The sequence below is a fragment of the Anomaloglossus baeobatrachus genome, chromosome 8, assembly GCF_048569485.1.
Source record: "Anomaloglossus baeobatrachus isolate aAnoBae1 chromosome 8, aAnoBae1.hap1, whole genome shotgun sequence".
NCBI classification, from domain to species: domain Eukaryota; kingdom Metazoa; phylum Chordata; class Amphibia; order Anura; family Aromobatidae; genus Anomaloglossus; species Anomaloglossus baeobatrachus.
The window spans coordinates 58781220-58796781 of record NC_134360.1 but is presented as its reverse complement, the minus strand read 5'-3'; the positions used below and the strand labels follow the sequence as shown (position 1 = coordinate 58796781).

The 15562-nt window shown below is 46.1% G+C and overlaps 1 protein-coding gene across 1 annotated transcript in view; it reads left to right on the top strand.

The window, feature by feature from the left end:
* CAMKV (CaM kinase like vesicle associated) overlaps positions 1-15562 on the top strand; it is a 98256-nt gene that overhangs the window by 57865 nt on the left and 24829 nt on the right. Inside the window, exons 2-10 of the mRNA XM_075320807.1 lie at positions 1257-1358; positions 2755-2886; positions 3300-3374; positions 9116-9254; positions 9372-9492; positions 11413-11488; positions 11566-11702; positions 12342-12420; positions 12960-13047. Of these exons, the coding sequence (XP_075176922.1) occupies positions 1264-1358; positions 2755-2886; positions 3300-3374; positions 9116-9254; positions 9372-9492; positions 11413-11488; positions 11566-11702; positions 12342-12420; positions 12960-13047 (942 nt within the window). The 5' untranslated portion in view covers positions 1257-1263. The remainder of the gene's footprint in view (positions 1-1256; positions 1359-2754; positions 2887-3299; positions 3375-9115; positions 9255-9371; positions 9493-11412; positions 11489-11565; positions 11703-12341; positions 12421-12959; positions 13048-15562) is intronic.

Sequence of the window (15562 nt, the reverse complement as noted above, 5' to 3'; positions counted from 1 at the left end):
ATCGAGGTCGTATGGAAGGTAAGTATGTGTGACGGGGGTTAATCGTTTGTGCGGCACGTTCAACAAATTAAACGTGCCGCACATACGATGGGGGCGTTGCAAATCGCATACGATATCGTATGCGAAATTGCAACGTGTAAAGCAGGCTTAAATTTCAGGATGCATAAAATCAATAATGGTCCCCGTAATGTCGCTGCTGCATCCAGCAGCGCAGAAGTTAACTGTGCGCTAATCCTAGCGGTGGTGACTTGTGAGCATCTCTCCCCCTAAGTGCTCCCTTTCCAGGTCAGTGAACGAACAGCCCTGCGTCCTGTCACTACGCATCGCTCTGCGGGAGCACAACGCTCTGCTCCTGGGGGAATGCATGCAGAGCAAACCGCCGCATGTCCGGGGCAAACACAAATACACAGCTCATTTCCAGGCTCTCTGCCCAGTGCAACCTGGAGATACGGATGGATGAGAGATGTAGAGAAAATAAATGGATGGGTAGATAGAATGAAAGACATTAGATGGAGAGATAGATGATAGTTATGAAAACAGATAGATATGAGAGCTGCATAACCAATGATAAACAGATATGGGATGATAGATATCAGAAAGCTGGAGAAACGATCAGTGGCTAAGAGCATAATCGATCCATTGCAATTTATGGGCTAATAAAGAGTCCGTCTTCTTTAAACATTAACTATTAGTGTGCTGCCTTCCCTTTTTTTGCCAGGTATTTATGGGGATTTTTGGAAAGCACCTCTGAAAATCAGAATACTACTATTGTTGCACCATTCATTACTACTTTTTTTTTTGCAGATATTAGAAGGTATTATGATAAATTGATGTAAAAAAATGAAAAAAAGGGTGAATAATGGAAGAAAAAAGTAGTCCTTAGCCCATGTGGCAATGTTCATGTTCACAAAACCATTCTCTGAACCAAAATCTTGCCACATGGGCTAATAAAAACTCTTTTCTTGTAATATTCATTGGCGTGCTGCCCTTTTTTATATTTATATACAATTTGGTTTTGTCCTGGAAGGCTCTGCACCAGCAATATAGTCTTTTGTTTGTTGTTCCCTTATGTTTCTGACAGACATAATAGATAGATATGTATGATACAGACATATAGATAGATAGAAAGGTAGACGCAGTTATAAATTGAAAAGTTAATAAAAGAGATCGGTAAATAAACAGAAAATACTGAAGATACTGATGTGACCTATGATAAAGTGCCATATAAAGACAGAATATTCTGTGTCTCGCTGCAGGCAGGCAATGCCGTTTGGATGTGTGACATTAGGCGACAAGAAGGATTATAATCATCCCACCGAAGTGAGCGACAGATATGATTTGGGACAACTTATCAAGACGTAAGTGTGAAAAGACATTTCATTGGGGAGTCACCCACGGCAGTCCCTGGTGTCGGCCTCTTCTCACACAGTCCCTGGTGTCGGCCTCTCCTCATACAGTCCCTGGTGTCGGCCTCTCATCATACAGTCCCTGGTGTCGGCCTCTCATCATACAGTCCCTGGTGTCGGCCTCTCCTCATACAGTCCCTGGTGTCGGCCTCTCATCATACAGTCCCTGGTGTCGGCCTCTCATCATACAGTCCCTGGTGTCGGCCTCTCATCATACAGTCCCTGGTGTCGGCCTCTCCTCATACAGTCCCTGGTGTCGGCCTCTCCTCATACAGTCCCTGGTGTCGGCCTCTCCTCATACATTCCCTGGTGTCGGCCTCTCATTATACAGTCCCTGGTGTTGGCCTCTCCTCATACAGTCCCTGGTGTCGGCCTCTCATCATACAGTCCCTGGTGCCGGCCTCTCCTCATACAGTCCCCGGTGTCAGCCTCTCCTCATACAGTTCATTGTGTCGGCCTCTCCTCATACAGTCCCTGGTGTCGGCCTCTCCTCATACAGTCCCCGGTGTCAGCCTCTCCTCATACAGTCCCTGGTGTCAGCCTCGCCTCATACAGTTCATTGTGTCGGCCTCTCCTCATACAGTCCCTGGTGTCGGCCTCGCCTCATACAGTTCATTGTGTCGGCCTCTCATACAGTCCCTGGTGTCGGCCTCTTCTCATACAGTCCCTGGTGTCAGCCTCTCCTCATACAGTCTCTGGTGTCTGCCTCTCCTCATACAGTCCTAGGTGTCGGCCTCTCCTCATACAGTCCCTGGTGTCGGCCTCTCCTCATACAGTCCCTGGTGTCGGCCTCTCCTCATACAGTCCCTGGTGTCGGCCTCTCCTCATACAGTCTCTGGTGTCGGCTTCTCCTCATACAGTCCCTAGTGTCAGCCTCTCCTTATACTGTCCCTGGTGTCAGCCTCTCCTCATACAGTCCCCGGTGTCGGCCTCTCCTCATACAGTCCCTGGTGTCAGCCTCTCCTCATACAGTCTCTGGTGTCGGCTTCTCCTCATACAGTCCCTGGTGTCAGCCTCTCCTTATACTGTCCCTGGTGTCAGCCTCTCCTCATACAGTCCCCGGTGTCGGCCTCTCCTCATACAGTCCCTGGTGTCAGCCTCTCCTCATACAGTCTCTGGTGTCGGCCTCTCCTCATACAGTCCCTGGTGTAGGCCTCTCATCATACAGTCGCTGGTGTCAGCCTCTCCTCATGGAGTCACCGGTTTTACCCTGTATGGAGTCTCCTTTTTTGAAAAGTATTTCACATTGCTGTTCAGCTATTTATACGTTAGATCTGTTTCTGGGAAGGCCGGGCGATATCTTCAGAGGTTCCTCTAGCTAGAGCCTCTTGTAATATTGTCTTCTCAGGGAAGAGTTCTGTGAAGTATTTCGAGCCAAAGAAAAATCTTCTGGAAAACTTTATACCTGCAAAAGATTCCTGAAGAGAGATGGCCGAAAAGTCAGGAAGGCGGCCAAGAATGAGATCAACATCCTTAAAATGTAAGTGTCCTAGATGAATAGAGCCCAGAGGACAATGAATCCATAATTGGGATTATTACACTAGCCCTCAATTATGGGAAAGCAACTTCAGATATTATTTGCTAGAACAAGAGTATACGCTTAAAATGTGCCAAATTTAACACAATGGCTGATAAGAGTGGCTAAATAACACAATCAATGTGGCGCATGTATGATGCATGCTGCTTAGTTCAGCTCCCTCATTGGTCAGTGCGGAAGGGTGCGACATTAGGGAATCGCTATTATAACTAGTAACTGCAGGAAGGGATTCATCGCACATCACCTCCATTCTTCTGTGCTGCCTCCCTATAACATCTGTGATGATGATGATGATGATGATAATGATGATGATGATGATGGTGATGAATAATGACTTCTTTCTCTCTGTTTTACAGGGTTAAACATCACAACATCCTGCAATTGATCGATGTCTTTGAAACAAAAAAGGAATATTTTATCTTCATGGAGCTGTAAGTAGTGGTACGAACGCTTACCTCTATGGCAGTATCATGGACTCATGTTACACAGCGCTACATCATCATGGTATGCCACTCGTGAGGAGATTTCCACACTGAAGCTCAGCCCCACATTAGGGCTACTTTCTACACTGATGCTCCACCCCATATTGGGGCTACTTTCTACACTGAAGCGCCACTCGACATTGGAGCTACTTTCTACATAGATGCTCCACACCATATCTAGGCGCTTTCTCAGCATGAAGCTCTGCCCCCATAGTGGACCTTTGTCTCACACTGAATATCCGCCCCATTTTGGGTCTATTCCTCACACTGGATCTCCACCTCATATTGGGGCTTCCGCACTGAAGCTCCACTCCCTTTTTGAGGCTCTTTCTAACACCGACACTCCACACGATATTGGGGCTGTTTCTTACACTGAAGCTGTGCCCCATAGTGGGGATTTTTCTCATGCTGAAGCTCCGCTCCCTAGTGGGGTTCCCTCGCACTGAAAAACTGAAGATCTGCCCCATATTGGTAGGACCTTCTCATATTGGGGCTCTTTCTCACACTGAAGGTCCGCCTCATAGTGGGGCTCCCTCTCACTGAAGATCTGCCCTATATTGGCGGATACTCCTCATATTTGCTCACACTGAAGCTCCGCCCCAAAGTGGGGCTCTTTCTCACACTGAAGGGGCTCTTTCTCATGCTGAAGCTGTGACCCATAGTGGGGCTCTTTCTCACGCTGAACCTGTGACCCATAGTGGGGCTCTTTCTCACGCTGAAGCTATGCCCCATACTGGGGTTCTTTCTCACGCTGAAGCTGTACCCTATAGTGGGGCTCTTCCTCACGCTGAAGCTTGCCCCATAGTGGGGTTCTTTCTCACGCTGAAGCTGTACCCCATAGTGGGGCTCTTTCTCATGCTGAAGCTGTACCCCATAGTGGTGTTCTTTCTCACAATGAAGCTGTACCCCATAGTAGTGCATTTTCTCACACTGAAGCTGTACCCCATAGTGGGACTCTTTCCCACACTGAAACTGTGCCTCATAGTGGGGCTCTTTCTCACGCTGATGCTGTACCCCAAAATGGGGCTCTTCCTCACACTACAGCTGTACCCTATAGTAGTGCTCTTTCTCACGCTGAAGCTGTATCCCATAGTGGGGCTCTTCCTCACACTGAAGCTGTACCTCATAATACTGCTCTTTCTCACACTGAAGCTGTACCCCATAGTGGGGCTCTTTCTCATGCTGAAGCTGTGACCCATAGTGGGGCTCTTTCTCATGCTGAAGCTGTGACCCATAGTGGGGCTCTTTCTCATGCTGAAGCTGTGACCCATAGTGGGGCTCTTTCTCACGGTGAAGTTTTGCCTCATAGTGGGGCTCCCTCTCACTGAAGATCTGCCCCATATTGACGGATACTCCCCATAGTGGGGCACTTCCCCACACTGAAATTGTACCCCATACTGGGGCTCTTCGTCACACTGAAGCTGTACCCCATAGTACTGCTCTTTCTGACGCTGAAGCTGTGCCCCATAGTGGGGCTCTTTCTCACGCTGAAGCTGTACCCCATAATACTGCTCTTTCTCACGCTGAAGCTGTGCCCCATAGTGGGGCTCTTTCTCACACTGAAACTGTACCTCATAGTGGGTCTCTTTCTCATACTGAAGCTACGCCCCGTGAGAGGGAGCCCCACTATGGAAGATCTGCCTCATATTGGTGGGTCCTCCCCATATTGGGGTTCCTCTCCTCAGTCTACATGCAGCAGTTTCCCGGTTAATCTTCCTTCTTTGTTGGTTCAGGTGCTTGCAGCTCCTTTTGTCTTGGCTGTATTGTTATCACATCTCTATATACTGAATTCCTGCTGAACTCATTCATGAACTCATTCATGCTCAGCCAATCTGAAAAGGCAGAACTGCAATGTAAAGCATGGAGGGCGGCAGTCTGAGCCACCTAATGAGAGAGAAGGCAGATTTCAGACTGAGACTCCAATAGACAATGCAGCTGAACTGGAGTCTTTGATGAAAGCTTTTGTCCAATGTACTGCTCTTGCCTTAAAGTAAGTGCACCCAGATCACGTATCATATCACTAAATGTAGTGTAAGGCCAAATAAAGAGAAAATTCACTTGCAGTTTATATTGTTCATCACCTGAGCAGGTGAATATAATCTATTGCTTGCTGTCATCAGCCATCCAGGAATAATGGCCAGAAAATGCAGGGTCACTACTTCGTTCCATCTCCAGAGGCATTTACATCACATCTGACATAATGTCCTCGCACTGCTCAAGACTTCGGCCTGAAGAATTACTGGCCCTTTAATTGACTCCTTATTTTATGGTCTCCAGTCAGCAGAAGCAGGTTCTATATCACGGATGTCGCTGATAATGCACCAGTTATATAATTTATACTTGCGCTAATCTCATTTTGCTGAGTCCAATGACTTATTACAGTAATTACATCGCTATAAAAAGAGAATCTTCAGTAGGAGACGAGAACGTCGGACATTGTGAGGATTCAGCTGAACTGATATCAGGTTAATTAAGCAGAGCTGCATGTATTACTGTATCCCAAGATCAGACGAGGCTCTCATTGCTGCGCAGGAGACCTGCAGACGTTTCAGGTCTCATAAAGCAGATTAAATTTAGCGACTGAAGGGAAATATTGCACTCATTGCATTTATGTTATCTGATGTGTACTGTTAGCAGCGGGCACGGTTCTGTCTCTTCTGTGCGGCGCATTGCAGTCTACACAGGTCCAAATAGCCGGTTCTGCCAGTCACTGGTAACGGCCACATAGAGCAGTGCTGCCACCTTGTGGTGAGAGAGCGGAACCACACTGCAGGCAGATGTCAGGCAATGAATACACTGATGAGCAGAAGAGTCAGGAATCTGGACCACGGACTCTTAAAATCTGGGAGACTTGGGAAATATAGTAACACACTACAGATAGCATAATGTTATCTCTGCATCTCAACAAGTCTCCCAGTCATGCTCTTTAATACATCATTTCATGTCAGTGCTCTGCATGGCTTTGGTTTAGGACTGTTGTTCTGAAAGTCTCTGGTTAAGGATTGACAATCTGCAGTATTGTGGCTAAGGGCTCTGGTGTACGATTGGTGCTCTGCATAGGTCTGGTACATGGCTGATGTTCAACAGGACTCTGGTTCACGGCTGATGCTATGCAGAGCTCTGCACGGTTCTGTTACAGGGTTGATGCTATGTTTAGGTTTGATGCACAGTTGATGTTCTGAAGGCCTCTTGTGTATGGTTGATGCTCTGCAGGGCTCTGGTGCAGAGTTGATGCTCTACATAAGTTTGGTGCAAGGTTTATACTCTGCAGGCTGTGGTGCACATCTGATGCTCTACATAGGTTTGGTGCATGGTTGATGCTCTGCAGGGCTCTAGTGTAGATCTGATGCTCTGCATAGGTTTGGTGCATGGTTGATACTCTGCAGGGCTCTGCTACAAGGTTGATGCTCTGCACAGCTTTAGTACAGAAGTATGGAGTATGATTGATGCTCTCCAGGGCTCTGGTGCATGGTTGATGCTCTGCATAGGTCTGATGCACAGTTGATGTTCCGCAGGACTCTTATGTATGGTTGATGCTCTACATAGATTTGATGCAAGCATCTGATGTTCTGCAAGGCTCTTGTGTATGGGTGATGCTCTGCATAGATTTGGTGCAAGCATCTGATGTTCTGAAAGGCTCTTGTGTATGGTTGATGCTCTGCATAGATTTGGTGCAAGCATCTGATGTTCTGAAAGGCTCTTGTGTATGGCTGATGCTCTGCAGAGCTCTGGTGTAGATCTGATGCTCTGCATAGGTTTGGTGCGTGGTTGATGTTCTGCAGAGCTCTGGTGTAGATCTGATGCTCTGCACGGCTTTAGTGCAGAAGTATGGTGTATGATTGATGCTCTCCAGGGCTCTGGTGCATGGCTGATGCTCTGCAGCTCTTGATCAATATTCAGATGCTGCGGCCTGTTGTGGAGCTTTGTGTGCTGCTGTCTCCTCTGTGTAAACTGCAGCTGAATATCAAATCTGAAGATTTTTGATTTTAGAAGATGAGAAGAAAAAACGCTGGAAGCAGAAATCTCCACGTCATCTGGTGTCTGCTCCCTATCAGTCACGGTCCCCATACAATATGGAGTCACGTAATGAGCACTGCAGTCCCTGAACGATTTTATAGATAATTATAATTAGAGGTCTCATAAGCAGCAGGTGAAGCATTCCATCCTCTCCTGGAAATTGTGGCCCCGTCCTGGAGATGCCTTCTCTGTGCTGGAAATCTTATCCCATCTGGCCCCATCCTGGTCCTGGAGATCATGGTCCTGTTATACGGATACCAGTCCTGGGCTGCAAATACCAGCACTGTACTGAAGATGGAGAACTGTCATTAAAGTGCCAGGGGCTACAGGGCCTATAAGGATAAGACCATGTTGATCCGGGACGCCATTTGCGTTTTTATAGGATACCAATTTTCACGGCTGGGTAGGGACTTTTTCATCAGGGAATTAATAGGTCACTGTACCATAAAGTATACATTATCAACCTATTTCCAGAATTAATCCCTATACTTGTGATTCTGAGATTTATAGAATTTCTCAGTCTATTTACTGTGGAGGCTTATTCTGCATTGGTATCAGGTAGACTTGTTTTACGTATTAAGTGCAATATTTACATTTTGGAGGTTTTTAATGGGTAATGAAACAAAAATATTTCTAATTGGTATATTTCATTCTGTGAATCTTGCTCTACTTTTTATATACCCGTTACATATTCAGTCACTAATGTCTTGAAGATCCCCACCCTATAAAATCCAGGCACCACCCCCTGGAGATCCTGACCCTATCCTGAGAATCCTCACCTTGTTCTGAAGATACTGACTCCATCCTAGAGATCTCCGCTCTTTCCTGGAGATCTCTTCATTGTCTTGAAAATGTGAGTCCTGTATTGGAAGTCCTGGCCTCTTCCTGGAGATTCCCACCATTTCATCTAGATCCTATTCTTGGCCTTGAGATCCTGGCCGCATCCTGGAGATCTCAACCTTGTTCTGAAGTTCCTAGCCACATCATAAAAATCTTCAACTTGTTCTGAAAATCAATTGGCTCAATTGTGGAGATTGTCTCCCTGTCCTGAAGATTCCGGCCAGTCCTGGAAATCTTGTAAATCACCGCTCAGTTCTGAAGACCTGTGGCCGGTCATGGAGAACCCCAAACTGTATTGGAGAGCCTGGCCCGTTAATGGCTATTCCTGCCCTGTCCTGGAAATTCTGACCCAGTCCTAAGGTCGCAGCCCTATCCTGGAGATCCTTCCCCTGTCTGGGGTATCCTCATACTGTTCTGGTGAGCCCTGTCCAGGAGACATCCTGACCCTGTACTGGAGATCACCGCCCTATCCTGAAGATTCTGTCCTTGCGCTGACTATTCCTGCCCTGTCCTGGAGATCCTGGCCCTGTACTGGTCATTCCCACCCTGTCTTGGTTGTCTTTGCCCTGTTCTGGAGATGCTGGCCCTGCCCTGGCTATCCCCCATACGGATCTGGAGATCACTGTCCTGGAGATTCCTGTTCGTCTTGAAGATCCCTGCCCTGTCCTACTGATGCTGGCTCGCTCCAGTGAGGAGTCCTTGTTATTATAATCATTCCAGAGTTCTCCTTAAATGAAATGTTAATATTTTCCAACAATTAAGCTGAAACATGCCGTTCTCCTTTACATTTTTCTCATAATACATTCTTTTCTCATTGGTTATTACTCCTTCAGGGCATCAGGACGTGAAGTCTTTGACTGGATCCTGGACCAGGGATATTACTCGGAGAAGGACACGAGTAACGTCATCAGGCAGGTCCTGGAGGCGGTGGCGTATCTACACTCGCTCTGTATCGTGCACAGAAACCTGAAGGTAAAGGAGGCCAGGGTGTGACAAGGGTGGAGGTAACTTAGTTTTATGGTTGTTAGATGTGATATAGGGGGAAAACCAGCGTCTGCAGATGATCACTCTTCTCTTCTCTTCTTGTAGTTGGAGAATTTATTGTATTTTAATCGCATGAAAAATTCGAAGATTGTCATCAGCGACTTCCATTTGGCCAAAGTGGAGACGAGCCTGATCAAAGAACCATGTGGGACCCCCGAGTATCTGGGTAAGTGACTCAGGGCCGACACTGTCAGTGTCCATATAGGAGCGTAGAGACCCCATACTTCCCCTGCCAAGATCAATCACTCGGCTGCATCGCATTCTGACAGTAGGTTATGTCTCACGAAAGTCACGGATACATCACAACCAGCGGGGGGCAAGAGTGAGATATGAAGGCCTGCAGCTTAAGCCCCCGTCACGATGTGACCTGAGAAGGATCGTTGGTAAGTTGTTGGGAGGTCGTTGGTGAGATGTCACTCAGTCAGATCTTACCAACGACGCAGTAACAATCAGCGACCTGTATAACGATCTCGGCGGGCGTTGGGACTGTGTTAGGAGGTCGTTGGTAGGTGTCAAACACAGTGATGTGTCCTGCCCAGCAGGACATCGCCTTTGAAGAAAATGGTCCCAACAATGACTAACGATCTCGCAGCAGGGGCCTGATCGCTGGTAGGTGTCACACATAACGAGATCACTGCTGTGACATGGAAACGGTGACGCAGCAACGATCTCGTTAGCGATCTCGTTGTGAGTGACGGGGCCTTTAGTTAGGAAACACTCAGAATTGCAGCTCTGGGTGTGACTGGAGTAAAAAATCTGATGAAACTTAAAAGCACCCAATGATTTACAGGGACTGAACATGTTAGTTGTGCTTAACCCCAAAATGTAATATTGTAACCTTGAATTAACACTTTACATGTCGTCATCAGCTGAGCTCGCCGAGCCTTTAACTTCTTAAAGGGTGTGTTTCAACAATTGTGATGTAGTTTTAAGATGTGTTTTTTACAGGTTTCACACATCCGGTTTTTGCTCTGCGGCACAATACGGCGCTCTGCAGAAAAACCGCAACCGTTTTTTTTGCTGCCGGTTGCGTTTTTTTTTTTGCATAGACTTACATTAGTGCCGTATTGTGCCACATGGGCTTGCGTTCGGTCCGGTTTTTGCCGCATGCGGCAGATTTAGCCGATGCCGGATGGAACGTTGCCTGCAACGTTTTTTGTTCCGGCAAAAAAAAACGCATCGCGCCGCATCCGGCAGCTGCGGCGCATTTTTCAATGGATGCCTATGGACGCCGGATGCGGCGCGATGCGGGAAAAAGCGCATCCGGCCGCCGCATGCGGTTTCTTTCACTGCGCATGCTCAGTAGCGTGCCGCAACCGGAAAAAAACGGACCGGCCGCATGTAAAAACTTATGCAAAGGATGCGGTGTTTTCACCGCATCCGTTGCATAGGTTTCACAGCCGGATTGAGCCGCACGGCTCAAACCGGATATGTGAAAGTAGCCTAAAACATAAAATAAATGAGTTTTGTTTGGGGGGAAAAAAAAAAGATGCCACTAAAGGCTGCATTAAGTTGTCATAAAACAGCATGTGATGAAGACCATCTCATGGACACACACTACCAGGCCCTTTCTCTATGTAGCATTTATGGTTCTGGCACAGCATTAAGGCCCCGTTACACGCTACGATTTATCTGATGATCTCAGTAGCGATGTGACACGCTCAGATCGGAGTTACGATTTGCCAAGATCGCACATAGGTCGTTTATTAGCGGTCACACGTAACGATCTCACAAGTGACGCAAAATCGTTCAGCGATATATTGTTTGACCAAGGCGGTCGTTTGGATGTTGTTCGTCGTTTGCAGGATGTCAAACGTACCAATATATCTGCTGCGTTCCAAACGATGAACAATATTTTTAAAGTGAACGACGTGTCAACGATCAACGATTTTCAACCTATTTGCAATCGTTCGGAGTCGCACGTAAGTGTCACACGCAACGACGCCGCTAACGATGCCGGATGTGCGTCACGGAATCCGTGACCCCGACGACATATCGTCAGATAAATCGTAGCGTGTAACGGGGCCTTTAGGCTTGGTGTATACTCGAATCCACCTCTTCTTATGGATCACACCATTTTTTGCAGCGCCTGAAGTGGTTGCACGACAGAGATATGGACGACCTGTTGACTGCTGGGCGATAGGCGTCATCATGTATATACTGTAAGTGGCAGGAGGGGACGTCACCAACGTATTAGCGAGGGTATACCGTATAAAAGCTAACGTATGGTCTCCCATAGTCTATCTGGGAACCCCCCGTTCTACGACGAGATGGAGGACGAGGACTATGAAAGCCATGACAAGAACTTGTTCAGGAAGATTCTGCATGGGGACTACGAATTTGATTCACCGTACTGGGATGACATTTCCCCCGCAGGTAGGCATCAGCCATGCTTCATCAAAGGGTATGGTTCCACCTGCATTTTGCACGGACAAGTGCAACCCGATAAAACATTGGGCAATGTCCATCTGCGATTGATTTCTCATGTCATATTGGCCTGAGAAATAAATTGCAGCATGCTGCGTTTGGCAGCGATTCTCGTCTCACGCACCCCCATAGAAGTCTATGGGAGCGTGTGAAATATCGCACTGCACTCGCATGTCATCCGACTGCAGTGTGATAAACGCAGAGACAGGCTGCGGAGGAGATGGGGAGAATGTGCTCCCTCCCTCTTCTCTGCAGCTGTGATCCGATCACAAGTTCAGATCACAGTTGCCTGACTCTCGGCTGACGCTCGCAGCAGAGGGTCATTAGCATATTGCTTGCTCACGCATCAGAAGCTATGTGCAAGTGGAACCATACCCTAATGGCATCTTCTGTAACTGAAGCGCCATCACTGTATACTGAATAAGTCTGTAACTTTCTAGTCCTGCTCATGTAGCTGAGGGTTTGTTACAATGTATAAGGCACAGATTATCAACCTGGAAGGGTGGTCAGTAGAATGATCCCACTGCTGTTGCGTTCAGGATTGCAGGATATTGGGGCGTATAATAACCAACACTTTATTCTCTGCAGCCAAAGACCTGGTGACCCGTCTGATGGAGGTGGACCAGGACCAGCGGGTGACAGCGGCCGACGCCATCAGCCATGAATGGTGACGTTTCACCTCTGTCTCACCATAGACCTTACTCATTCCCATGTCCTCATCGGTGTCCAGCATGTCCATCATATCACAGTCGTGTGCACAAGAGGTAAACCCCAGACACTGATGACTTAGGAGACGGCATCACATGGAACTCGATCCGTTCCGATTTCTTACGTGTCACTCATGATGTCATTACTATATGACCTGTCGGGGATTGGATTGATTTTGATTACTTGAACGTCACTAGTATCCGTCAAACTTCCCCTTTCCATAAAGGTGGAAGGCGAAGGAAAACAACACCCATCTGTGCAGCCTCCACAGTGACACCCCACCAGTGGATCCTTGTGTCACTTGACTGCACCGAGTGGCAGCCATCACCTTTATGTTATCTCAGTCATCATTCGTCATGTCAGTCACTGCTGTATTCACCGTGTTCTTTATTTCTGAGTATTAATCCTCGGCTCGGCTGTTACCCCGAGCTGTGACCCATACAGCTACATAACCGTGAACTCGGAGACCGATTGCTACATATCCCTTCTCTATTACAGGATTTCAGGGAACGCAGCATCAGATAAAAACATCAAAGACGGAGTCTGCGCTCAGATCGAGAAAAACTTTGCTAAAGCCAAATGGAAGGTAAGAAGTTCACCGCACAATGATATTAGGAACTACAAAACGCAACAAGTTAGTATTAATACATTGTGTCATACAATGCACTCATCACAAGAGATAACTACTATAATCCTATGTGCGCACGCTGCAGATTTGGGGCAGAAAGTTTCTGTATGAAATCTGCACCTTCAGGCAGAAAAACGCACCAAAAAAAAGCATGCGTTTTTTTAATGAAGTCAATGGGTGGAAGGGCTAAAAAAAAACACAGGAAAAAAACTCACCAACAATTGACATGCTGCAGATTATTTTTTGCACCAAATCTGCAAGTAAAAAATAAGCAACATGCGCACAACACTTCAGAATTCTCATTGACTTTCCTGGCATGAAGAAAGACATACAGATTTGGGTCACAAACTGCACCAAAAAACGCACCAAAAACGCACCGCTCCTACACAGCTGAGCACTGCCCCTATGTACAAGAATTAGTGTTGAGTGAGTAGCTCACTATTCATACTCGCTTTGCTGTTAGCAAGTACTGTCCGCTATTGCATATTCGTTACGAGTAACGGGCACAATGTAAGTCAATGGAAAATACTCGCTAAGTAGCGAGTAAGCCGAAAGCCGTACTTCTCGTGCAAGTAGCAAATAGTACTTATTTCGGCTTACTCGCTACTTGACAAGTATTTCCCATTGACTTACATTGTGCCCGCTACTCGTAACGAATAGGTGAGTAGCGGACAGTACTCACTAACAGCATAGCGAGTACGAATATTTGGCTGCTCGCTCAACACTAACAAGTATAGAACTACTATAATACTGCTCCCTATGTACAAGAATATAACTAATATAATACTGCTACCTATGTACAAGAATATAACTAATATAATACTGCTCCCTATGTACACAAATATAACTACTATAATACTGCCTCTATGTACAAGAATATAACTACTATAATTCTGCCCCATATGTACAAGAATATAACTACTATAATACTGCTCCCCATGTACACGAATATAACTACTATAATACTGCATCCTATGTAGAAAAATATAACTACTATAATACTGCATCCTATGTAGAAGAATATAACTACTATAATACTGCCTCTATGTACAAGAATATAATTACTATAATACTGCTCCCTATGTACACGAATATAACTACTATAATACTGCATCCTATGTACAAGAATATAACTACTATAATACTGCTCCTATGTACAAGAATATATCTACTATAATACTGCCTCTATGTACAAGAATATAACTACTATAATACTGCCCCTATGTACAGGGATATAACTACTATAATACTGCCCCTATGTACAAGAATATATCTACTATAATACTGCCCCCTATGTACAAGAATATATCTACTATGATACTGCCTCCTATGTACAAGCATATATCTACTATAATACTGCCCATATGTACAAGAATATAGCTACTATAATACTGCCCCCTATGTACAAGAATATAACTATTATAATACTGCCCCTGTGTACAAGAATATAACTATTATAATACTGCCCCCTATGTACAAGAATATAACTGCTATAATACTGCCCACTATGTACAAGAATATAACTATTATAATACTGCCCCTGTGTACAAGAATATAACCATTATAATACTGCCCACTATGTACAAGAATATAACTATTATAGTACTGCCCCTATGTACAAGAATATAACTATTATAGTACTGCCCCCTATGTACAAGAATATAAACTATTATAATACTGCCCACTATGTACAAGAATATAACTATTATAATACTGCCCCCTATGTACAAGAATATAAACTATTATAATACTGCCCACTATGTACAAGAATATAACTATTATAATACTGCCCACTATGTACAAGAATATAACTGTGCCCTTGTTGCTTTTTTGTATGCTTATTTTCTGCACACAAAACATGTTTTGGCAGGAAAAAAGCAGCTAAAAAAACCACACATTTTTATTGCATTTGCATGTTTTTTTCACTTGCATTTTTCCTTCTTTTTGTGTTTTTTTTGTTCTTTTTTTAGTCATGGCTATCATGGGGGTTCAGGCGCTGTACCCCCTGCGATCGCCGCCAGGTCTCCGGCTGATGTTACGGCCAGGACCCGGCTCTCACTGCCAGGAGCAGTCCCCGCACCGCTCCTGGCAGTTTAACCCTCTGAATGCTGTGATCAGTGCAATTGCAGCATTCGGGAGGCAGGGAGAGGGATCGCTTACTTCCTCCTGGCAATCGGGTCCCTGTAATGCCATCACAGTGACCCGATCGCTGCCATGGAAAACCTGGGTCGTGTTGTCACGCTCCCGATGCCTCGGCACCGCTCCTTACCCGCTGATCCGGTCGCACCATCCCGGCACCGCTCCGTACCCACTGATCCGGCCTCACCGTCATTGCACTGCTCCATAACCACTGATCCAGTCCACGTGTCCACCGGTCATGGCTGCCGCTCCCGCTCGTGCTCTCCTGTGTCCTGCTCCTGGTCTTATGAGTCTGACTCTGAGTCTTAGCCACATGGTTCTGTATAGGACCAGG